Below are 27,294 nucleotides of genomic sequence, written 5' to 3' on the forward strand. Positions count from 1 at the left end.
GGCACTTTAAATTGACTGATGATCTATTAAGGATTCCTTATGTGCTGTAATGTAACAAATAACAGGTACCTAGTAGTTAAATTCTGATTAGTTATAACTACTATGTACCTGTTATAAGTTTCATCAAACCAAATGGATTATTATGAGGTGAGTGCTGAAAATTAAGCTATGCTATACTTATGATCTAGCACTTTAAACTGTTAAACAAAATTAGAAATACTTATGATTACATGTGATTTCCTTTCCATGTACCCACTTTTCACGTTTAGCAGTGTGATGCTTAATATATATATATATATATAACCGATGAACATTTTTAACCAGAAATTGCTTGATTAACAGTTCCCTATAGTTTGGCTATCAGTTAACAGAGCACTCTATATTTTTAGTTCTATTTATTTTTAAAATGGAAAACTAAATTAATGAAGATATTTGTGTGTGTGTATATATATATATATATATATATATATATTAATTTATGTAGTTTCTCTTTTTATGTTGTTATATATTAGAATAACAAGGTACCATACAACTGGATTATCCAGTAGGTGTCATTCAATTCACTTGTGATACTCAGTTATTATCCCTTGTATTCAAAATGCAGGATAAGAGCAAGAATTTTGTTCTCACCAAGTATGAACTAGCTATAATATGTACAAATAATGATATTGGCCCTCAACTTTGTACAGTTCAGATGTATATGATTTTAATATCATGTAAATAAGAGTTAGCATTTTTTTTAAAGTTTTTTCCTTATATTAATTAATTAATTAATTTATATTAATTTATATATTAATTAATTAATTAATTTATATTTCCTTATATTAATTAGCACATTCCTTTTTTTTTTTTTTTTAAGATTCTTTTGATTCATCCGGTGCCAATACCAGTATGTTCTCTCCTTCTCATGGTAGTGCTTCCAGTCATCAGATATCCACAACCCCATCCACACATCTTTCTGCAGAGGGCATGCCTCAACAATCTCCAAGGCCTTCCAGATTTAATTTTTATGTACCTCTAGGTAAAAAAAAATTCATAGTTTGTATTAATATTAGAAGTAATATGGAAGAAACTGTAACTAACAATTTTCACTACCTATTGAAAATAATTCTTTATAGGTATCAATCACTCTTAAGTACATTTACAAATTATAATTTTGCAAACATACCATTAGGCAAAAATACCTAATTTTCTTGGAATAAATTAAGTTGTAAAGTTGTGGTCATACTGCCCTATCAAAGTATTAGAAAAATGGACATCCTAATTGTCTAGTGTTCATTATTCCATACATTGTATTCACTAATGTGTGTTTCTTTATAAGCAATGGTTTGTAAAATGTTGTCCTTTTCCAAGCCTTAGTGAATCTCTTTCTGATGGTTATAAAAAAAAAAAAAAAAAAAACAAGAATTATTCAAGGTATAGTAGAACTTTGCTAATTGGGACTAATAGGGGATGGGGTAGACCAAATTATAGAAAATAGTTATATGTAAATATTTTCAAGTTTTTTTAATCAGTCTATCTGACTACATGGAACAAGTTATAACTTGTAAAAACAGACAAATTTATTCCCAATCCAGCAACATACGTTAATTTAGGTAGTATTAGAGCAAATATAAATGAAAATGTTTGTATTGAAAACAAAATGAAATATGGTAGACTCTCCCAGTTATCTGGGAAGAGTGTGAAATAAATCTGCATGGTTAGTCAAAACCCAGAATAATCTGCAAAATTGAAGAAAAACTTACAAAAACAAATTTATTTACATACATACTGTTGTCATATCTAAAAAAGTGTAATATGGCATGTGAAGATTTGACATAATTTGATAAATAAATTTTACTTTTCCCCTTGGTTTTACCTTCTTTCTAAGAATGGTACTGCATAACTTTCAAAGCATTATGATGTTGGAACAAGTGCTGTCTCCTTGTTCCATGTAGTCAAGTAGACTGATTAAAATGACACTTTAGCACTGTTTTTGTTATGTTTATTGATAAACAAATTTTTTGTTCAATAAAATGAACAGTCCTTTTCCATTTCAACATGAAGAACACTCACAGACCCCACCCCATTTAAAAAAAAAAAAAAAAAAGGTTGAAATTAGCACACAGAAGTAAAAATGAAGAAGCACTAAAATGTAATTAGTGTGAATTGGTTGGCAGAATGCAAATGTGGGGCAAGGTTCTGAGAAATTCAAAGGTCTTGCTTACATGAACATTAAAAAATGTAAACAAACAACATAAGAAATCTGTAATGTTCTTTTGAGTAAACATATTAAATTGTTTCCTTACAACATTCTTCATTTCTTTTATTCAAAATATTTTTTGAATTCCCCATCAGAATTAACAAATTTAATAATAAGAGTATTAAAAAAATTTCTGCCTACATGTAATTTAACTTTTTTTCTTTATTTTTCTTTTTCTTTTTCTTCACCTTCTGCTTTACCTACAGATTTATACTCTTGAAATGGTGTTATTATTATCTCTCTATACATTACAAAAGTTTTCCTTCTGGTGATATTTATTTGAACTAATGAAAGAGGGATGCAGGTGACGTACAAGTGGGCTGGGCAGTTACATCACTACAAATGCACAGGCAAATAATTGCATAGGTGATTTCCTGATTAGATTTCGATCAGTTCGTTATAATGTTAATATAAATTGTATAATTATGAGAGGCGTATAGAAGATTTGATTTACTCCGTCATACCTCTACATTTTATGTGGGACAAAACGGGAAATAAATGGCATCAACGTAAAAATATGTGTAGAGCGGTCGCTCAGTTGAATAGCATCTCACCGCAAGATGTTTAGAGGTTTCATATGAAATTATTGTTACGCAAAGTGAAATGTGTAAGGTGTTTTGAAGACGTGAGAACTGTGAGCAGAGTAGTGTGCAAGACTTTTTTCAAGAAGCCACTTGAACGTCAGGTGTAAGCAAATCGGTTAATTGTGTGAAGGAAACGCTTTCCAATTGGCTGGGGGTTTGTGAGCAAAGCGAGTAGAGGATGGAGCCTCTTAGTTATTATTATTATTATTATTATGTTACCACATTCTTACATACCCAAAATTAATAATCCTTTTGTCATTGTTTTGCAACAATATTGCACAACTGGCAAAAACGATTATGCATTTTGACACTATCTTTTTAGCAGTGGGGAAATGGGGGTTGTAAGGCATTCCTTATAAATCATATAAGTTAACAACTTGCAAAACATAAAATAGCAAATAATCACAAACTGTTCATTTTTATTAAACTTCAAAATTTCATGAAAATACTCATTCCAACGGAGCCAACTCTTGCCAAAAAAGTGGCTACACATTTCTGCTTTGAACTTCGCCAAACTGTCTGTCTCAATCACTGTGGCAAGCAGTTCAGTCCAGTGACCTACAGCAGGCTGCCAGAAAATAAACTTCACAATCTTGCCTTGTGCTAACGGGTTCACTGCCTTTATGAACATAAGCTTAAAATGGCACTAGAAGTGATGTGCTGCAATGCATAAAACACACCCTAGCATGCCATAATGCATATGAGTGGTTATTCTTAAGCAGACAACCACTGGGTGCCACGAACATAAAGGCACATTGAAATTAACAACTACTCAGTATTGGCACACTGACTTAACTCTTTGCAGCAATGTTTAACTTTTGTTTATAGACTTAGCATGTAGTTTTATTTGTTCTTTGCTGTTTGATGTTAATTTGATGCTAGTTTATGTACATGAATAAATTTTTTTTATAAAATTTTAAGACTTGTTCTGATTTACAGCTCAAAAAGTGTTCATTTTTTTAGCACTTTAAACTTTTAATTTTCAACTATTATTTTTATGAAGATTTGTGCTCCCTAGTTCTTATTTCTCCTACCAGTGAAAATATACCTCCCTTGTTCATTTTATTGATTCTCCTCAGGGCCTTATAAATTTCAGTCAGGTTCCCTTCAAATATGTCTAGTTGACAAGCTTTGCTGTCCCTCTCTTTTAAGTCATTCTTCATACGGATATCAGTTAGCACTCCTTGCCAATTTGGTTGCCCTTCTTAGAAGCTCTATATCTTTCTTCAGGTGTGGTTTCCAGATCTGAACACAGTATTCTAAATGCAGTCATCTTATAAAAAGGTACAATGGCTTTCTTTTCTCTACTTGCAAAAGTATCTCACAAATAGGACACTGTGTCTTTCTAGCAGCCTGTTTTCGCTGCAGGAAAAAAAAAATATATATATATGTATATATATTGCTTTTTACTCTTCCCCTCTTAGCTTGTAACTCCTGGATTTCTGTTCCTACATTTAGAAGCATTAAAGTTCAATTTTCATTTTTTGGACTTTTTTGAAGCAGAACGGCCTGGTTCTGGTCACTAATTCCCCCCCCCCCCCCTGTACTCACAAGCTTTTCTTTCTTGTTATCATCTTGCCAATAATAAGTACAGAATCCTGAGCAACTTCTAAGTTTTTCAATCTTCCTTTCTATAATGATAATGTCCAGTTTTCCAGTTCCTCAGTTTAGCACTGCCAGTGTGACTCAATACTAAAATTCATTTAATGATTAAGGTATTAATATATTTATGATATTGACCCTTTTTATTGTCAGGGAATACAATGCAATCTTTTCATCACTTACAAAATCACTTCAAGTACATTTCAAATAATACAGGTGCTTCTATATGAATTGTCGTAAGATTTATCCATTGTGTACTGCTCTTTTCTATGTCTCCAATTAATAGTAAATACAGTTTTAATATATGGCAGCACAAAAGTAGCTTTAAAAATTGGAGGAGGGTAGGGGAGATTGCACATGTTGGTCATTGTTGCCCAATTGTAGATTATACTCTTCATTATGTTTTCCAGTCCATGAAGTTCTGCACTGCCAGTTTGACCCATTGCCCTAATTCTATAAATGATATGATATATACTCCACTTAATTTGATGAAATCAAATTAAGTGATACACAAGTAGATGTGAAATACATTATTATTTCAAAAAAAAGTAATAACAAGAGTTTATTTTATTTATATATTTTTTTAATTCACCGACCATATTAGGGTTTTTTTTTTTTTTTTTAAATTAATAAAGATTGTGTATTGTGCAAAGCCGTCCATTATTTAACAATAAAGGAATTTCCTTTATTTAAGTTAGAGTTAAGTTAAAGTTAGTTTCTTTTTATGTTATCAAAACCTTGTTTGCTGGCATTATTTGTTATTTTTTTAAATTTACTTTGCACTTAACTATTGCTTTAAGTTTCTAGTAGTGAACTAAGTGTGAAAAGGTCATAGAAAATTGACACAGATGAAAGTTAATAGTGCTTGATAGGCTTATGCACCAGGAGAGAGAGCTCAGCATCAGTAGGACATCTTATTAGAGTGAGCAAGTTTGGTGGCACTTCAAAAAATGCTAAAATGTTTTGTATGCCATACAAAAATTCGGAGGAAATGGGGAAAAAATAATTTTATACAGTGGATAGAAGACCAGGAAAAGAAGTATCACTGCAATCACGAGAAGACCAACAGTTGTGTGAATACCTTGTCAAAACTTCAGAGGGAAGTGTTAATGATGCAAGTAAAAGCCAGTTTAAAATTTTAAAAGAAGTTTAGTCTAAATAACTTAAAGATTATGATTATTCTCATCAAATCAAGATAGCACTGCAATATTCTGAACAACTGAAGCAAGGCTGGTTTGTTATGGAAATGTTTGCCTTCCAGAATCTTTATTTCAAATGCTGAGAAATCTGCTCCAGGATATAAGTAGCAAAGAGCAGGCTCATTCCTCACCTTTGTAACAATGCACACCTTTATAGGGGATTGCTTCTATCAATCGGGGGTTGTTTGACCTCCTTCCTAGAAAGTATTTCTGTTGCCATCTTTTTGTACCTGGTTTTACAAATGTTTTGTTTGCTGGGTGTAACAGAAATGAGAATAAAAAATACCTTGGGAAGAAAAACTGGACTTAAAGGTAATTCTCATCCTGAACTTGAGTTTGCCTATATGAATGCTTCTTCAACCCTCACCCACCTGTTATGCATATCAGTCGGTCTTATACTTTTATTATATCGCATTTTATTTATATATGTATTCTCTACACTTAAGCCACCTACTCTATGATTTTATTACTTTTATGTATTTTATTTTTTCAGTTTTTATCAGTTTCATGTTTTACAGATTTATTCCTTATGTGATTTATTATTTATTCATTATTTATATTGGTTTTATTGATTGGCTTGTGTTTTACGCAATAAGTCAGTTGTTCCAAGAAATTTACAAACGGTTACACTGGTGATTATAATTTGAATTATGCCAATTTTTCACATAGTGACCATTCTTTTGCTGTAAGTATTTGCACAAATACATGAATTGTTAATATTATTGTTATTTCTAGTTACTTTATTTTTTATATATATGTATGTGTGTGTGTGTATTTTTTTTTTTTTTTTTTACATATTTTTTGTTTCAGATGATTATAAAGATGCAGATAAAAGAATTGCTGTTTTGCAAGAAAGACTTTCTCAACTTAGAAAGACATATATGGCTCTGAAAGCAGAAGTAGCTCTTATTGACCGGCGGCGAAAAAAAGCTAAGAAAAAGGAAAAGGAATTAGGTAATTTTTTTTTTGGATATTTGTTTGGGAAGAGCTATATTTTGAGGTAATCGCTGTGTCATAAAAATAATGAATTTGAAAGAAATTATTGTTAGGTCATTTAATGCCAAATTAGATGGGTAGTTCAAAACAAAGTTTCAGAGTGTAATAATGTTTTATTATATAGGAACATATTCATAGTATTGTTGGTCTGATAATGGTAAACAATTTCATAGTTGAAGTTAAAGGATGAGAAGAAAAGTTATTGTGCTTGAACAGTTTGTGACAAATTAAGGGGATTTATCTAGTTAAAAGAAGTAGTAAGACATGGCATGAAATGTTTATCTATTACAATGAAAACATCCTTGGGTTCAAGGAAAGTCCCTGTAGATTTGAAGATATGGAAATGTCTCCCCAGTTTATAAATTTGATTCCAAAGAGTGGAATGAGTACAAAAGACACTTTAGTTTTATCTCCTGTTGTTGGGAAAATCTGGATATATTTCTGAAGTATTTTTGGTTAGGAAGAACAGAATGATATGTGAAACACAGCATAGATTTGTTATGACAAATCATTTTGTTGCATGAGAGTAAATAAAGGCACTTTGAATTTTGTGTAGGAGATCGATGCTGATACAGCAACTGATATCCACATTCAAACATCGGTGCTAGCAAATAAACTGAGCAACTATAATTACATGACTTCATTTCATGGATTCTACGACTGTTCCACTCCAGAAATTATTAAAGAAGTATTATACATATATATATATACATCATACCATGTGTGAATTTGTGGTTTGGTCATTCACACACTAGCAAGGCTTTTGTAGATTTATTGGATGATTGTTTTCTACTTCAGAATGTTTGGGAGGCAACTAGAGTGAGTAATACTCTTGATCTGATTATCAGTAGTGATTCTTCATTAAGAATCTGCAGATAAAGGAACCACTAGGTGGCAGTGATCACAGTGTGCTGAAGTGGGATTTACTCAGAGGTAACTGCCATCGAGGGTAAAGGGAAGGGTTTTTGCTTTCGAAAAGGCAACTACTGAGGTTTGAGACAGTATTTAAATTCTATACGGTTGGGCCAACTGATGATGTTACCAACAGCAAATTCAAAATCGGAAGCATTCAAAGAATTAATCTTGGAAGCTACTTGGCTTTACATACCAACTAAGAAATATTGTTCAAGGTTTAGGCCTAAATGGATGTCAGATGAACTAATGAGACATGTGGCAGAGAAGAAAAATGCATGGGATACATATAAATTAATTAGTGACATGGAAGCCTATGATAGATATAAACTGGTCTGTAACAAAGTCACACAAGAGGTTAGACAAGCAAAGGCAGATTATGAGAAATCTTTGGCAAAGGATGCAAAGAAAAACAGCAAAGAGTTCTTTACCTATATAAACTCTAGAAGGAAGGGGATGAATCAGATTGGTCCACTGGATATCGATGGTTCAACTGTTGATGATTCTACTCAGGTGGCTAGCACACTAAACGAGTATTTTGCATCTACATTCACACATGAGGAGTTATTCAGAGAGGGGAATGCCAGAGGTGAATTAAACTCTGGCAGTGAGCTAGATGATTTTGTAATAACTGAGAGGAAAGTGGAGGAGAAATTGTTGAAGATAAACATAAGAAAGGCACCTGGGATGGATGGGATCTATCCAGTTATATTAAAGGAGGCAGCAAAGGTAGTAAACAAACCCTTAGCCATAATTATGAGAGCTTCTTTGTACTCTGGGGAGGTACCCATGGACTGGAGATGTGCAAATGTGACCCTAATGCACAAAGGAGGATCAAAGGGCAACACAAGTAATTACAGACCTGTTAGTTTAACTTCTGTTCCAGGGAAATTAATGGAGACACTGGTTAAAGAAGCACTGCAGGATCATCTAGACAAGACTTCAGTTATAGCTCAGACACAGCGTGGGTTTGTTAAGGGGAAGTCTTGTCTGATCAATTTGATTGGATACTATGATGTGGTCACAAAGCAACTGGATGCAGGGAATAACTTTGATATCATATATTTAGTTCTTAGAAAAGCTTTTGATACTGTTGCACATGGAAGACTGATGCATAAATTGGAGCAGTGTGGCATTGAAGGCAAATTGCTGCTATGGATAAAGGGATGGTTGAGTGGGAGAAGACAGAGTGGTAATCAATGGCCACTGCCCTTCGTGGACTAATGCTATTAATGGAGTCCCTCAGGGTTCAGTGTTGGGTCCATTGTTGTTTTCTATCTTTATAAATGATATTGATGATGGTGTATCATCAATATCATTTATTTTGGATTCTAGAATATCATCTAAACATGTTCCTTTACAAACATTTTGAAACACTTGCTGCATATATAGTAATTAAAATCAGCCTGTCTCTTGTTTCCTTTTATCTACCACCAAATCACCTTTACATTACCAAATAATTTGTGGATCTACTTATGCAACTACCTTCCACTCTTTTTTATTGGGAGATTTTATTACTCACAACCCTTTATTACAATCACTTCAGCTGAATGCTTGTAGTTGATAAAATATTGACCCATGTCTGTTAACATGTAGATTTCAATGTTATGCTGGCTGAAAAATCTTGATTAATTCATGAGAGAAACCTATGTCCTTCATAGGGAGCTGGCTAATTACAGCCTTTAATGAATAGGAGTTTAGAAATTCCTCTAGACATCGACGGGAATTGAACTCTCCAGATTATTGGCAGACAGTATCATGGCATCTAGGCTGCTACTATGGAGGGCTGCATGTGGTTAATTAACTGAATCTGTTCTGGATGCTCAAAATCTTACTTTGTTAAATACTATAATTGATATGTCCATCTCCCCACTAAATTATATCAGCCTTTGATCTTTCTGTTTGTTCCCCAGTTCTGTACCTCAGCATTAATGGCCACTAATAAATGATCTACTTAATCACTTCCTGATAAATAAATACAAACAACCAGCTCCATTCAGATATTTTCACAATAAATAAAAATTTTCTGGGTCAGATTAAATAAAATATAAATCATATATCACATTACATGAAACATTTATTTAGACACAATATTGATAGTTCTGCTTATCACATTACATATCACTTACTAGCTTCAGCATGCACTGCTTTTCTGCTTACTTCTATTCATAAACATCTGTGTGCTAACCCCCTTGTGAAATGAGCCTCATGGTACTATCAAAAAGAGAACAGGACACGGAATCTGTTTTGAAAGTTTCTTACAACCATTGGTCTAACTGTGAGCAACTCAGAGCAAAGATGCATCACAGTTAACTTATTGGATTCAGTTTGCCTCAAAAATCACTCAAGTCTCTGAACCCTAAGCTAATATGGAATGAGTTTAGATTGATTAATGGCATCTTCCTGGTTCTTAATGGTAATAGGAAGAAATTATCCTTCCGACAAGATATTGAAAATGCCCTTGGTATTCTTTCTTCCAAGTATCAGCATTACTGGCATATAGCCCATCTTTCCAAACCATTTAATCCAAATTTAAAACCATTTATTCAAACCATTCTCGTTGTTATAACCAACCCTTTACAGTATCTGAACTACAGGAATCCATTAGCAGATCTCAGTAGTGAAATAGTCCACTTAGGTTTCATCTCACACTATTTCTTTAATTGAATATTCCTAGAGAACTGAATCCTAGTTCTTAGCACCATTCCGTTGTTTTAATCCTCTCCAAACTTGGGAAAGATCACCCAAATTCATAACTACTACTACTACTACTGGCCAGTCTCACTCACCAGCTGTCTTGGTAAAACCCTACAGCAGATGATACATGTCCAGCTCACATGGTAGCTTGCAACTCAGAATTTTATGAACTTAAATCAGTATGGATTCTACCAGAGTAGTTCCATTTTAGGATCTATCAAATAAATGCAGTGCCTTCATTAGAAATGAGCACATAATGATGGTATACATTGAGAAACTTTTGGCATCACATGCCCTTGGACTATGAGGCATTATACTACTATCTTTACACACAGCAAAATGTTTCAGGTACCCTATCAAAATGCTCTATCACAACACTGTTCCAGATAAAGGAGTACCACAGAGATCTGCTCAGTTAAATTTTGAATATTGTATGCACCCTTTGCTGATGTCATATCACTCTTAAAACATACTCCTATAGAGCTAAAAGCTCTTCTAGGAATAAATAATAATGGCTGATGATTTTCAGTTAGTCATTATTATTCATCTGTTGGCATACACTTCTGTAGGAAGTAAAAAATGCATCACTGCACTTAGGTCATACAGTACCTCTTGCTAACAGTATCTCATTTATGGACCTGATATTCAACAGAAAGCTTAACTTTAAAAAGCACATAAAATATATATACAAACTACCTGTTTAAAGAAATTAATGGGGTTGCATATCACATTGCCTTGCTTCATTTGTATCAAGCCCTAAATCTCTATTGCTGCTCTTGTATATGATTCTCTAGGGAAAAGTGTACCAAGGCAAATTAATCCAATTGAACTTAATGGACCAAGTATTGCTGTGGGTATCTTCAGAATGGTCCTAATTCACAGTCTGTATGCTGAAGCTCAAGAACCACTATTATTAAAATTATGCTCAAAAATAAGAGTCCTTCTCATTTTGTTTGGTCATACCTTTCTGATCCAAAGTGGATCCCCGCTACAGAAATAAGGCAAACAAACTTGCTCGTCTCAGACAACATGAGTTAGAAGAAAATTGGAATACAGTCAGTTTTGCTATAACATGGTATATGTGTTCCTAAAAATCTCTACGTTATGGTATTTCACACATTAAAAGCAACAGGGCTTATGGGAAAAATAGGGATGGGGCAGAGCACTCAAAAAAAATGTGCAATCTGGTAAGTAAAACACTTACCAGACTGCCCAATAAATACGCTAAAAAAGATTTAAGATTTTTAGATTTCAGAATTTAAGATTTTTTAAAATCTTAAATTTCTAATAAATAAATATTACAGTGAATATAGCACTTTACCTTGACAAGATATGAAGTTTGTTTGATTGATATTTCTGTTCACTGACTTTTTTTTTTTTTTTTTTTCTCTTGGATTGTAAAATTTAGAACTGTAAAAAAAATAAGCAGTCAATAACAATGAAAACGTGGCGCACAAATTGCACAAGTGAGACAAGTTTACAAAACAAAAAGGAATGAAGAGAATATTTTGATAATGTATTTATGTATTTTATATGATTGAAGATTTCATGGAACGGGAAACACATTTCACCATAATAACATAAAAACCCACAGAATTCCACTATTGGTATTATCGCAAATGCAGTAAGATAGAGTTTACTACACATTTATAATTAGATTGCTCTAACTGAAAAGCCCAATAAACCAGGAATTGCAAATTGTTTTTATTGTTTTATGGTAGTGACCTCCAGAAATGTGCTCCTCTGCTCACACTATGATGCCTCGAAGTTTTTGTTTGAAGAGAAAAATGTGAGCTATTGAAAACATGAATTGGCCTATGATATTATGTGTTATCTTGTGAATACAGCAAGTGACAGTGTCTCCCTGACCAATACAACTACAGTAAATGAAAAATATAGCTATCACACATTTGATGTTTGATACTTTTTAAGCTTCGTAAACTTGTATGTATTGCTGCGCAGGTTTCTACATTCAGCTTGGTGGCGGGTTTTGCTTTCACCTAGTGTTACCAGCAGACAAAATCGTGCATGAGCCAATGCGAAAATCACATTATACTCGCATTGTTCCCTAATGTATCAGTCAAGTTGGAGCAAATTTGCTTTGCAAAAGTGCACATTATAAAAGAACTGACTGTATATGCCTTTTCAGAATATATCAAACAAATAAGACAGATCCTCCATGAGACTCCTACTCCACATCCTCTGATGATCACTATGCAAATGAGGGGAACAAGTCCCTAGAAAATTTAAATATTAGACAACTTCATGCAGTCCTCAAACAGATTTATGCACGTTTCACTGAGCTATATGTTGATATTTCTAAAATGGATACCGTTGTGGGTGCAACAGTCGTCTTTCCTGCCAACTCTTTATTCCTACTGATTAAATTTTCACTGCTGAGCTTTGGTGTATTTAAAGTATATAGTGTAATTATTAAAGTGTATTTAAAGTGTATATATATATATATATGTATTTAATTTATTATGAAATATAAGAATAGATGTAAAATGTATATAAGATCAGTCAGGTTAATGCCATCAATTGTAGATTAAACATTACATCAGTCTGTAATCTAATTACTACTGTAGGAGTATAATTGGTACTAATGGCACCCCCCCACACACACACACACAGTAGACTCTCGATTTTCCAGGATAGATGGTAAAAAAAAATTCCCGGTTAATCCAAAAATACAATAAGTTCCCAACATATGTAAGAAATACTTCCTTGGACTTCTTACGTAAGGCGAGTTTTACGCAACTTGGGAATGACTAAAAAAATATTGCTACTATATCCCTGATATGCCAAAATTACAAAAACCATATAATATCCTTATATTTTTAATTAGTTCAATTAAAAATTTTATCTGGGGACAGCGGTGAAGTAGACAGAGTGGCACATAAGAAAACATAAAAGGAAGCAAAAACACATGTTATTGTACTGTAAAAACTGATTTGTATTTCGTAGCCTTGGTTATTATAGTTGACCTCATTGGTGCCGTTCACTTCACTGCTTCTCGTATTCTGTCTTTCTCCTTTATTGTGTTCATCGTTGCCACTGACAAATCTGAATTCTGCACGATATTTGTTAACGTTTGGCGATTTTCATACATCCTTATTATTTTAATTTTCTGATCCATTTCGATCGCTTTCATTTTTTTGATAGACTTACTAGTACTGCTGTAACTTATTCTCTTAGTCAGCACCATGATAACGGTCAAAATGAAATTTTCTGAAAAAAACTTCACAGGGTTAAGGCAAAAGCTCACATTATCGCTCCACGCTAGCTCACATTTTACTAAAGCACATTTCTGGAGGTCACTGCCATAAAACAATAAAAACAATTGGCACTTTCCGGGTTACTGGGCTTTTTCTGTTACTGCAATTAATTATAAACCTGTAGTAAACTCGATCTTATTGCATTTGTGATAATAGCTGGAATTCTGTGAGTTGATACATTATGGTGAAATGTGTTCCCCCCTTCACTTGAAATCTTCAGTCATATAAAAAATTATAAATAATGTAATGTAAGTCCGAAGCTACGTAAGTCGGGGACTTGCTGTATTGAAAAATGTTCAGCAACCTGCGTAAAAAGTATGGCGATAGATAAAAAACTGAAAAAACTTGCCACGTATTACTTGCATGTCCAATACAATGCTTCCCTTTATTTTTTAAAATGACGCGTATGGTTTGGTCACCAACATTATAATGGTTCTTTAGAGCTTCGGCGGGTATACCGTTTTCAAACTTTTGAATATTTTCAAGTTTTTGTTTAATACTTCTGCATTTGCCCATCATTTTCGCGATTTCTAAACAGAAAAAAAAAAAAAAAAAAAAAAAAATTCTGACATTCCTGACATAAATAACGAAACAGAACAATCAACACAATGCACTAAAACAAACTAAACACTTGGTCTCTCCTTTTTTTTTTTTTTATTGAGCGACGGATGTCAACCAGTGGGGGTTGCAAGATAATAGGCACAATAATCTCCTTAATCTCCTAATGACGACTTATAATGCTGCTTCTTGTCGCTTATTTATTATTTACGACTTGCAAAACATCTGTTTATACCTATTCTAGTTATTACTTGAAATTTATGATCTCTGGTTGATTTTTTTTATTTTTTATTTTTATTATTATTATTATTATTATTTTTTTATTTGGAGTCTTGAAGTGTCCCGGCTTAATCTGCTTCCCAGTTAATCCGATCCTGGTAAATCCGAGAGTCTGCTGTATATATATATATATATATATATATATATATATATATATTGTGACTGTGTGTATATATATATACACACAGTCAAGGCTCCTTATAGCGACCATCTTTTTAATGTCCCAACACATTATAATGTCCTATGTGGTTGGTTCCAGCCAATTTCTCATTAACCTAAAGTCAGATCAGTGCATAATACCAAATGCATGCACACCAGTGCATGTGTTCTTAAGTTATTTGAAAAAATACTTATCAAGATATAAACAAGAATTACAGCTTCTACCTGTGTATGAACTAAATATTTGTTTGTGTTTTTTTTTTTTTTTTAATGAAACCCCCAAACACAAAAGATATTAGAACTTATAGTACTTGGTAGAGTAGAATGTCAAAATAATGGCACCCCAAATAACAGAACATTCAAGCTAACGGCACATTGGTGTGCCATTAGATGTCTTGCAGTGTCGAAAGAAGAAAATGGCAAGTCACGTGATTACTGTATTTGTTTACGTTCGCCATTTTGAAAGTGAATTCTTTACAGATATCATTGACTATACCGCTGTTTTACATTTATTTTAAATTAAAAACCCCTCATATGGCTCCTAAAGTTAATAAACCTGATACAGATAAGAAAAGAACAACATTAAAGCTTAGTGACAAACTTGATATAATACAAACTATTACATTAGGACACCCGGAAAGTTAATTATATACCCAAGTATTGTGTACTGTAAATTGCATGTGCTCTCTGGCCAATTTGCTTGTGTTGCTGAATGAAAAACCTTGCTATCTACATCTGAGACTGACTAACTCAGCCATGGAGTGAAAACCTCCCATAAAATTCCCTCACATCATCGATGGGATTTGAACCCTGGCCTTAACCTGGTGTGTGGAGGATGGTGACGATACCACTGTGCTACCTGCACAGACTAAACTTGATATAATAAAGAAAATAGAATGGGATGTAAGCAGAAGTGTATTAATGGCAGAATATAACATTGGATCGGCACCATGTGTTTTTTTTTTATGTGCAGGTAATAAAATTGCATTCTGAATCTCTCTATTTCTTATTTAGCCTCATTATTTCTGCATTAAATATATTAAAAATAAAATTGTATAGATAACAGAAAAATCAAAGTAACACCACCTTGATTCCCTGGAGGTGCCGTTATTCTGAAAGTCTACTGTACTGTGCATGGGTTGAAAGTTGAGAAGATGAAAGAAGGTACTTGTTGACATGTTGAATTTCTCTAGGTTGTAATTTTCGGGAAATATGTATGAAGGGAAGTTGTTCCAGATAGCGGAAATTGAAGGAATAAATGAAGAAGAAGAAAAGTCGGTTCTGTGAGTTTGAAGTCGGACAGCAAAAGAATGCTGACTGGTGGCAGCACGAGTTTGGAAGAGAGAGAGAGAGAGGGGGGGGGGAATTATAGAAGACAATTCAGAAGAACAGTGTTCAAGGAAGTATCTATAGAAAAGGCATACAGTACAAACAGAATGTCTAACAGAGAGAGAGAGAGTGTTAGAAATTGGTAATTAACCTAACTGCTCTCTTTTGAATGGAATCTAGAAACCTGAGAGAGTGGTTTTGGGGCCACAGCTCCAGTTGTGGGAACGATATTCTGTAGTAGGGCAGATTTGCGATTTGTACAGAATGAACAGCTGTTTGGAAGAAAAGTAATGCTGAGAGTACAAGAGAGAATCCAGTCTTTCAGATGCAGAGGAAACAATATTTGTGATGTGTTTACTCCAAGAGTAGAATCAGGGTAATCCCCAATAGAGATATGTGGACCTTGTTTAGAAATTGGAGTGTCATCAAAGATAAGCATAGGAGCAGAAGAATCCTTTTTGTGAGATGTAAGATAGGATTGAGCTTTAAAAGGATTGAAATTAACTAAATTATCTTTGCCCCATTGGAGAATTACCAAGATCAGAATTTAAGGAATTGGTAGTGGATATTTGAGAAGTTTAAGCTGTTTGCGCAGAGCAAAGTTGTTTATTTTTGCCTATATTAATATGAAAATAAATATTTTGTGTAATCTGAAATGTGTGATTTCTGATTGCACTAAATTCAGTAAGATTACTAAACTTTGCAAAAGCAAGTATGTAGTTTGTAAATGTGTCAGTACACACATGACAGTCTATTTTCAAAATGAATGGCAAGTCGATTTAAGTTAAAGTGAATTCATCTTCTGGAGTCCGATGCAGGACACCTAGTTATAATACAGCCACAATAGAATTGTGGCCATAGAAATTTTTAGCTCATGTAAGTTTTTTAATGACCACTACCATTAAGAATAAATTCTAGCCACTAAACAGGTGGTGTGGAGATGGAAGCTACTGCATCCAGTTGTCAGCTGTTAGAGACAGCAGCTGGATACATTCCCATGAGCTGAAAATAATTTGTAAATTGAGAGTGATTGTTCCCATAGATGTAATGGTTTAAAAAAGGGGGGGGATATGTTCCAAAAAATAGAAGTTTTATGTGAAATAATATGTCCTAACAGCAAAATTTAAAACTCTATTAACAGTGAGATTATAAAATGACAGTGTTGGACCACATTTGTGGACCCACCTATGAGTTAATGAAGTATACAAATACACAAGAACATTTTTGCTTAGAAAAAAATAACTATAACACTACAGCTTAGCATAGTGGCTTTGGAGTTGTGTATAAAGAATGGTTATTACTGTATAATTGAAATAGAAAAAAAAAACCAATCATTTTAGTATCACTTTTCTAGCTCATACATTATAGTTAATGCATGAGCTAGAAAAGTGTTACTTAATGTGATTGCTTATTTCTAATGAAAGATCTTCGCACCTTATACAGCTGAAATAATATAAAAATTTTAAAACATGTGAATAGTGTGCATGCATTTGTGTGTGTGGTTTTTATTAACACATCATTTACAGACACAATGTCAATGCTAAGTTATTACCCATTTAAATGTCAGGATTCTTTCCGAATCCTATCAGACTGAGGTGGGGCTAAGTAAAAAGGTGTTCTCACTCTCTAGACACTATGGAAAATATAAAATTATTTCAAAAAGAATAATAAACAAACACTTTTCTCTAACAGGAGATACAATTGGTAATTTGCACTTCCATCACATTTGTTTGATAATATATTTCATAAAAAATATACATTAATGTTTTATATTTAACTGTCAAAAGCTGAAAAAGTTTCATTATCATTTGACGTTTCCAAAAATGTTTCTTGAAGTCATGGAAAAATTTGTCATTGAAAGTTTGTAAAACAGAAGCTTATTGTGTAGTATCAATGAAAACTTTGATGATGCCAAAATGAATATATTATAACTGGGATCTTACATACAGTGGGGAGGTCCAACATTTAAATTTTCATCTTCCAAGTCTTTGGGTTGCTGAGGTACAAAGTTCTTGATTTTGGGACTTTGTACCTATGCCATATTTGATTTATTTAACATAATGTAAGCAATAGTTATTTTATATTACAAGCTTAGATGAAATGATTACCTCACAATTATGAAGACAAATCTAACAGAGTATATATATATTAGTAATAAAAAGCTAATAATTATGACTAACTAATATTTATGGATCAATGCAGTTGCAGAGCAATCATGCATTACAACCATAATGTGTATAAAATATTGAGGATAATAATAGAAAATAATAGAAAAGGTAAATCAATCAAATAATACTATTCAGGGATATAAACAATAAGGATTTTAAAAAAAATTATCACTTTTTACCCACAATCCAGATGACCGAGGCCAACCACCCAGACTGAAAGCAAAAAACGACAAGAAGGTCTCTGTTTCTGTAATGATCAATATATGCTAAGTAATATAAATCTAAACCAAATATAGCGATTAAAAATGGTTAGAAAATTTTAGAAATTTTAGAATCAAAAGTAAGAAAATATAAGTAAATTATAAATAAATTATAAATGTAAGCATATATTAATCATTGTTGACCCGACGGAGAACATAATTTAATGATTACAATAAGATTAAATATATAATACATACTACATATCTACCATATCCAGGACATAATATAGTAACGATAATAGTTGTCAAGATAATATATGTGATGGATATGGTAAAAATAAATAAAAATAAATAATTAATTAATTAACCAATCAAATTTAAGTTAACGCAAAGAGAAACATGCAGATAGTAAGAAGAAAAACTAAAGGAGTAGGAATAATAGAACCTGAACTCCATAAAGGTGAAAAATAGTGGCATAGATAAGAAATAGTTTCTCCTATGTCCTCGGATTGCCCTAATAATTTTGGAGAAATAAAAATAAAAAGTGTAGGACAGCTTAAAGACAATACAAGATATAAGTTGTAGCTCAGGTATGCCCGGGATCGCAAACCCGTTCCTATAGTAGGACCATGAGCCAAATTTGTATGTTACCTGAGCGTGAACTTAAGTAAACTTAAATTAATTTAACTATGTAAAAAAAAAAAAAAAAAAATGATAACACTATAATTTGCAAGCCGGTGGATACAAGTTTTCTACGCCGTAAGACACCAAGAAAGCAAAGTGTATCCTATGTACATGTACATGGCACTAAATATGACAATTATATTGAACCAATGGGTTCAGAAAACAAATTTTTGAAATTAATTATGCTTATCACTTTCCTGAAGTGGTATTTCAGGTAAGCGATGGGGAAATTATTATTAATGAACTTGTTGTACAATGCTATTATGTTTGCTGAACAGTTTTTATTATTATTGCAAATATAAGCAATCCTCAGACATTGGGATAAAATGATATTAGCATGCACTGATTTTGATATATTAGATCTCCAGTTCGTAAGGCTGACTACATTGAAATTAAATGCGTCTCTTTTATTATATATGTTTATGTCTATATTATTATGGAATATTTCTATATAAAGATCCAGGTAATTTGCTATAGTATCAGAACTATTAGTTTTTTCTAATACAAGTTCTTCTGGATATAATTTAATGTAATCCTGAACAAAATGTGGACAATTAAACACACATTGATCATCTACGTATCTGAATATAAGTAGGTTATCTTGGAATGCTCTTTCTGTATAATATAGATAAAGGTTTGCGATTATGCTTGATGCTGGATTTCCCATAGGAGTGCCATTCACTTGCAAGTATAACGATGTTCCGTCATATACATAATTATTAAAGATGCATAAATTTATTAGAATATCCCAATAGGTTAAATCAACCTTTATAGCATTTTTATTTTCCAAATATAGTTTCTGGAGAACGACTTTTAAATTATCAAGGTTAATACTGGTAAATAAGCTGTTAAAGTAAAATGTTTGTATTTGTTGAATATTGTTATTTTTTATTGCATTTATAATCGGTAAGTTATTATTTATTATGAGTTTTATTTACGTTATTTAATATAATTTTAAGTAACTTTTCTAACATTTTTCCTGGAATTTTAGCATAACTATCTCTACATGATGTTATGAATCTAAATGCAATAGGTGATTTATGAAATTTGGGTATACCATATATAAATGGATGTTTTAGGTTATTATACTTTAACTTTAATTTTTTATGCAATGCAATTAATTTTTTGATTATTATATTATGGAAAGATGCTATGTATTTATATGTATAACTTGAATGTAGTTCATTTTTAATGATTTCTATATAATGTGATTGGTTTGGCTGAAACAAGAAGAAATGAATCACTTATAAGTTTATCAAGTAGAAATCTGCTGTACACCAATGGAAACAGTGAAAGGAGTGAAGGTGGAGTTGGGTTTCTGGTCCATAAAGATTTTAAAAACAACATTTTGGAATTCAAAAGTACATCACAAAGGGTGTCAAGACTAATACTCAAGATTTCTAAGAGGTACAAGCTAAAGATTATAATGATTTATGCACCAACATCGAGCCATGATGATGAAGAGGTTGAGGAAATGTACACCGAAATTGAATGTCTTCTAGATGAGCAGAAAACCCACTACACTATTATTATGGGGGACTTCAATGCTAAGGTTGGAAAAAGGCAAAACAGCGCAGAAAGAGGAACTATAGGAAATTTTGGAATTGGTGAAAGAAATAAGAGGTGAAATAAAAGATTTTTCAAGAAAAGGGTAAACAGAAGGTGGACATGGAAGTGTCCAAATGGATTAACAACTAATGAAATCGACTTCATCCTCACTAACAGATATATTGAGAAGAAGATATACCGTGAATGATGTTACCATCCTGAATAAGCTAAATGTTGGAAGTGATCACAGAATGGTAAGATGTACACTTGATATAGATGTAGGAAAGGAAAGGAAAAAACTGACTTGAGTAAATAATACAAAAGGTCTTTGAGATAACAGAGGAGGAGAAAAAGCAGTATGTACTGGAACTTAAGAACAAGTTTGAGCTTCTACAGACTGATCAGGACCAAGATATCAATGAGCAATACTACAACTTTCTGAAAGTGATAAAGCCCAAGAAACCTATAGGGAAAAAGAAATCCAAAGAAGAAAAAATTAGTCAAGAAACACTTGTCATGATGAACCGAAGATGACAAATGAAGAGCAAGAAAAACACTGACAGGGAGAAAATTAGTATACCGATTTATGCAAAGCCATTAGAAAGAGACTCAGAGAGGACATAAGAAGATTTAACACAAGAAAAGTAGAACAAACACTAAGGGAAAACAGAGGTTTTTAAATCAGCAGCCATGAGCAGTAATACAGAAAGACAAATGATACTGAAACTGAAGAATAGCGATGGTGTACTTATAAACAGCAGAGAAGGCATAATTCAAATAGCAGAAGACTACTGTAAAGAATTATACAAGGAAATGATGCCGGCAGTGGGGAAGATAGATTGCAAATTAGTAATATAGATTGCACATACAACATACCCATTGGACTAAAGATGATGGGAAGATGAAGTTACTGTAGAGTTGTTAAAATTGGGAGGAAGAGACATAACACAAAAACTGGCAAGGCTCTTCACAAAGTGCATTAGAAAAGGTGTGACGACTAAGCAGTGGAATAATAATGCAATCATAGCTTTGCTGCATAAGAAAGGAGATAAATCAGAAATTGGAAATTATAGACCAATTAGCTTGTTATCCCACATCTACAAGTTGTTCACAAGGGTCATTACTAACAGATTAGAAAGAATACTTGATGAGAATCAACCGAAAGGGCAAGCTGGCTTTAGGACAGGATTCTCAACTATGGATCACCTTTACGTAATATCACAGCTAATGGAGAAAGCAAATGAATAAAAAACACGATTATGCCTGGCATTTCACTCCATACAGCATAAGGCAATGTTTCGGGCACTGGAAAGACAAGGCATAGATACCCCATATATTATGATTTTGAAGAAAATATATGAGAGTGCTACCTCCTTTATTAGACTAGACAAAGACAAAGACAGTAGGAAATTTAAAATCGAGAAAGGAGTTAGACAAGGAGATACAATATCTCCGAAGCTGTTTACTGCTGCCCTTGAGGAAGCTTTCAGAAGATTAGACTGGTCGCAGAAAGGAGTCAATGTGAACGGAGAGTACCTAAACCATTTAAGATTTGCAGATGACATTGTAGTCATAAGCCACGATCCCAAAGAATTGAAGGAAAATCTTAATCAGTTATGCACAGTTAGTAAGGATTTTGGACTAAAGATGAATATGGCTAAAAGAAAAGTAATGATGAACAATTATGCCACAGAAAGGGAAATAATGATTGAAGGAGCAGTAATTGGAAAGGTGGAGTCATATACTTATCTGGTACAAGTTATTAGCTTAATAATGATAAATGGCTGGAAGTGAAGAGAAGAATAAATTTTGGATGGATAGCATACAGGAAATATAGTCACATACTGAAGAACAATATCCCAGTTTGTCTGAAACGTAAAATAATGAACCAATGTATACTCCCCACCATGACTTATGGGAGTGAAACTTGGGCACTCACCAAAAGAATGGAAGAGATACTGAGAACTACACAGTGAAGAATGGAACGAATTATATTGGGAATCAGACTGTTAAATAAGAAGAGAAACACATGGATTAGGCAGCAAACTCAAGTAAAGGACATTCTTATCAAAACTAAAGAACTAAAATGGTCTTGGGCAGGACACATAGCTCGAAGACATGATGACAGATGGACTAAGAAAATAACAGAATGGTACCCAAGAGAAGCTAGAAGAAAACCTGGAAGACAAAGGTGGAGATGGATAGATGAAATTCATGAGTTTGTGGGTAGTAAATGGATGGCTAGTGCTCAAACCAGAAGGAACTGGAAAGTTGCTGGAGAGGCCTTCATCCTGCAGTGGATTGAAAATGGCTGATGATGATGATATAATATGACTTACATATAATTGCTGTCTGCATGTTTCTCTTTGCGTTAACTTAAATTTGATTGGTTAATTAATTATTTATTTTTATTTATTTTTACCTTATCCATCACATAGGGGGCACCACATTATCTTGACAACTATTATCATTACTATATTATGTCCTGGATACGTTAGATATGTAGTATGTATTATATATTTAATCTTATTGTAATCATTAAATTACTTTCTCTGTCGGGTCAACGATGATTAATATATGCTTACATTTATAATTTATTTATAATTTACTTATTTTCTTATTTTTGTGTCTAAAATTTCTTAACCATTTTTAATCACTATATTTGGTTTAGATTTAAATTACTTAGCATATACTGATCATTACAGAAACAGAGAACTTCTTGTCGTTTTTTGCCTTCAGTCTGGGTGATTGGCCCCAGTTGAAGTCATCTGGATTGTGGGTAAAAAGCAATAATAATTTTCTTTTTTTCTTTTTTAATCCTTAGCATTTTCCTAAATTCCTGAATGGTATTATTTGATTGATTTACCTTTTCTATTATTTTCTGTTATTATCCTCAATATTTTATATATATATTAAAGTAGAATCTAACATTTTATTAAAATGAGATGTCAATGCTATACTGTTTTATCTTTTTACCTAATTGCTCTCAAGTAATTAAATTTATATTTATTTATTTATTTTTTTTTCTCTCTTTCTCTCAGCTGCATCTCTTGTAAATCCTTCTACATCTCAGCCTGGTGAAGTTCATTGTTCCTCCTAACATAGGTTATGCCATGGCATCTGATCCCCTCTGTTGTAAAGTAGCCCCTGTTTGTCACTATCTACAGTGTGCTGCATTCATGTCCACCACACTGTAAATAACATTATACTCATACAAGTTGGGACTCTTGGGGACATCGTGTTGTTAATGTACAGAAACTATTGTCAGGCTGCCAGTGAGAAAACTATCTAAAGTTGCTTGACAGAGAGTTTATTTTGTATACTTTTATACATTGTTGGCCTTCCCGTTTGTTGTACAAAATTCTATTGTCTCAAGACTTTATTTATTAAGAACATTCAAAACATTGGACAGAATGCACCAAAATCGATATAACAGCTCTTCATTACTTTGATCATATTCAAAACTTTAGTGTGTATATGTGTGAATGTAATTTTTTAATATATATAAATATATATATATACTTTAAGCGATCATTTGAAAATTTAATTTTCTTTAGATTTAAATAAGTTGTGGATATGTTTGTATGTAAAATATAATTTTCATGTGCAAACTACTTTTTTCTATTTTTTGTAACTTATAGGTTTTTACAACTTTCATTCAAGGATCATTATTGCATAGTGTTTATAAAATAATATGGAAATAGTATAGTATAAACTTGCAGCCTACATCAATTTGTATATATATATAAAAAAATGGCATTGGCATCTTCTGAAAAATGTAGAACTAAAGTGAAAACTTAATTTGTTTTATATTTTGCAGGAAGAATTTGCTTTTTAAACTTTGCACATTTTCCTTTTTCAAGGCAGGTATTATGGCAGGCAAGAACTGGAGGTAATTATAATTGTTGATCTGTAATCTCCCAAGGAGTCCTCTCACTTTTATTCACTTTTTGTATATCATCTATTTTGGAGAACTTAGCAATATGTTCTCCCTACTTCTTTCTCTCAACTCACTTAACACACACAGACATCAAAGTAAAGAATTCCTTACCAGTATTAATCCACCATCTTAGTGAAAATGAGTAATCATTATTTGATACTTAAAATATCAAACACTTTTTTTTTACATCTTAGTGAAAATGAGTAATCATTATTTGATACTTAAAATATCAAACACTTTTTTTTATGTAAAATGGCAAATACATGTAAAATATATTACTTTAGTTACTTTTGTAACTTGGACTATTTCATTCGAAGAATTTAACAAATCTTGCACTTGGCTTTCTAACTATTTACTGATTTATTCCATTTAAATTATGCGATGTGCCATACATATTGTACTACCTCAAGGTATCTTTTCTTTGTTTCATATGTTTGTGCAACCAGAGCTATTTTTGAAAGTCTTTCTCTCATAGAATAAGTGGGGAATGTGAAAAAGCTGTTTATTCGAGGATTTTTCTGTTTATCCTGAAAAATAAAACCATCAACTTAATTCAGTATTTTCCATTAAAAAACCTAATTTGAATTGTAGGGATTAAAGATAACATACAATATCAAATTATGCTTTATAATGTACCTTGAATTTTTATATATATATATATATCGCAGGGTAACATTTATAAATGAAACAATATTAGGTTACTTTGAACAATTTATTTGCAACATAGGGGGAGATCTGCAAGAAGATGTTCTTAGATCACTTTTATATTTATTACAAACTCTGTAAAAATAAAAGAAAGGGGGGTATTTTTAATTACATTTTAGAATAAAACTGTCATCCACTGATTTGAAATTTTATATATTTAAGGAAACTGATAGATTATGTTGTCCATCAGGTGGTGCTAGCAGTTTAAAAAAAATAATTAATTAATGAATAAAAACATTCTATAATGTTTTCGTTAAATTTTGACTTTTGCACTTTTGTACATTGCTATTATTCCCTGATAATTAAGGGATGGCTGCTCGTTATAAAAACTCATTTCATACTTCATGTCAATTGTACATTCTTTTCATCTTAGACATGATACTTGAAATATGTGGCGATGAGAAGAGGTTCACCTGATACCCTTCAATCAGATAATTTTAAATATTCAGTGAGCATTGTTTTGACCTCCAAAATATTACTTGTCCTGTATTCTTTTTCTTATTTCCAAAAGAAACTTTTTTTCCCCTTACTCCAAAGATTTCTTCTATTAATTGTTTTTGATTGATATTGATATAAAAATTAAAGAGCTGCTGGGGGGGATGCCAAAGTTATGAATATTAATTTAAGTTTTATTTATATATATAGAGTTCTTGACTGAATTTTATGAAGTGTGGTATATGTAAGAAACTTTCCAGATAATTGAATATTTAATTCAGTGATTGTAACTGTTAGTAAGAAAAGAATGTGTGTATTTGTTATGGCACACTAATAACGTTATTAGGGAGGTTATTGCTTGTAAAATTTACAGGCATGTAAAGGGATAAGCATTTGGAATACTATCCCAGAATATTAGTAATAATGATCCTGGTTACTCTTAAAGTGTAACTTTCAAATTATTTTATAGGAAGTCATTTTTAAAATGTTTATATATACACCTTGATTTTGATACTGCAAAATTAATACAGTATTTGAATATATCTCATTCTGAATTTTTCCAAAATAATTTTATTACAAAAATAAAATCCCCTTACACACATTCTTATTACAACCAAATTTAATATTTATTTTTTTATATTTTTTTTTGCATTTTAAATGAATTGGGCCTGTTTCAGGCATGTACATAATGCCAAAATTTTGGAGATTTTAATGCTTATTAGCTTCCGTTTTATTAAATATGTAAAAGAACAATGTTTATTGGCCATTCAGGTTTTTAGCACTGAAACCTCATTAGCTGATAATGTATTAGAGCATATTTAGTATGTTTTATTTATAAGAAGTAGTCATGGTAATTAGTGCCTTGTCAGAAATTACCAATGTCTATAACTGAACTCATTTAATATTTTACTATATTAATGAGCTAATTTCAGAATGCATTTCAAAAGGGAATACTCATCACCTCATTGGAAGAATTCTTAATTTTTAAGGCAAGGCATTAATTAGTATTTGTTAGATAGTAAACCTGTAAATGCATTTAATTTGACAGCTTAAGCAGTAAGCTTTTAGTTCATTACATTTCAAAAATTCATTCTGTTTACCTCCTAATTGTGACATTGCTTTGGTTTTGCGCTTCCTTCTTCTCTCCTGCCCCCTCCATTGTACATTTTACTCATAAGTTATCAGTACTGTCCTAAAACAATTCTCTAGTTCATATATATATATATATTGCCTTTAGCCATCATATTGATGCTGTGGCATCATGCATTTGTGTAACATTTTCACATGTAACATTTTTGAGAAACAGATTTCATACTTCAGCAATACTGAAAGATACTTCCTCTTTGTTTTGTCATTGACATGCATGGAGTATTTGTAGACTGTGTGTAGCTGTCTGCAGCCTCGGTGTTTATGTATAAATATATATATATCTATATATGTACCTATATATATGAACTTGTATTTATGTATGTATGTATCTATGTACGTATGTAAGTAAGCTGTGCAGCTACCTACTTTGTAGATTTTAGTAATAACTTGCACTTTTTTGTATTGTGATGTATTTATTTGCTGTATTTTATTGTGTTATTACTGTATATCCTCATCTGTCTTGGGATCAGGTTGGCTGGCTTTCTTTGCCTGTGTAATTAATAGTAAATAAAAAGTATATCTTGACTTAACAGTGGCCCCTCTGAACAGTTTTTTAATGACTTATAAAACCACAAGAACTGGTTTAATTTATATTCTTATGTGTTTGTGCATCATATAGCTGAATTTGTT

The 27,294-nt window shown here is 32.2% G+C and overlaps 1 protein-coding gene across 2 annotated transcripts in view; it reads left to right on the forward strand.

Moving 5' to 3' along the window:
* The window catches only part of LOC150088533 (uncharacterized), a 229,322-nt gene extending 205,309 nt beyond the window's left edge, over nucleotides 1-24,013 (forward strand). For both annotated transcript variants that reach the window (XM_090369554.1, XM_090369555.1), the window contains exons 19-21: nucleotides 860-1,021; nucleotides 6,438-6,581; nucleotides 23,477-24,013. In XM_090369554.1, coding sequence (XP_090225680.1) covers nucleotides 860-1,021; nucleotides 6,438-6,581; nucleotides 23,477-23,535 — 365 coding nt within the window. In that variant the 3' untranslated portion in view covers nucleotides 23,536-24,013. The remainder of the gene's footprint in view (nucleotides 1-859; nucleotides 1,022-6,437; nucleotides 6,582-23,476) is intronic.
* The last annotated feature ends 3,281 nt before the right edge of the window (nucleotides 24,014-27,294 follow it).

Source organism: Mastigoproctus giganteus, chromosome 3 (assembly GCF_048544385.1).
Source record: "Mastigoproctus giganteus isolate SK-2022 chromosome 3, ASM4854438v1, whole genome shotgun sequence".
In the NCBI taxonomy this organism is placed as follows: Eukaryota; Metazoa; Arthropoda; class Arachnida; order Uropygi; family Thelyphonidae; genus Mastigoproctus; species Mastigoproctus giganteus.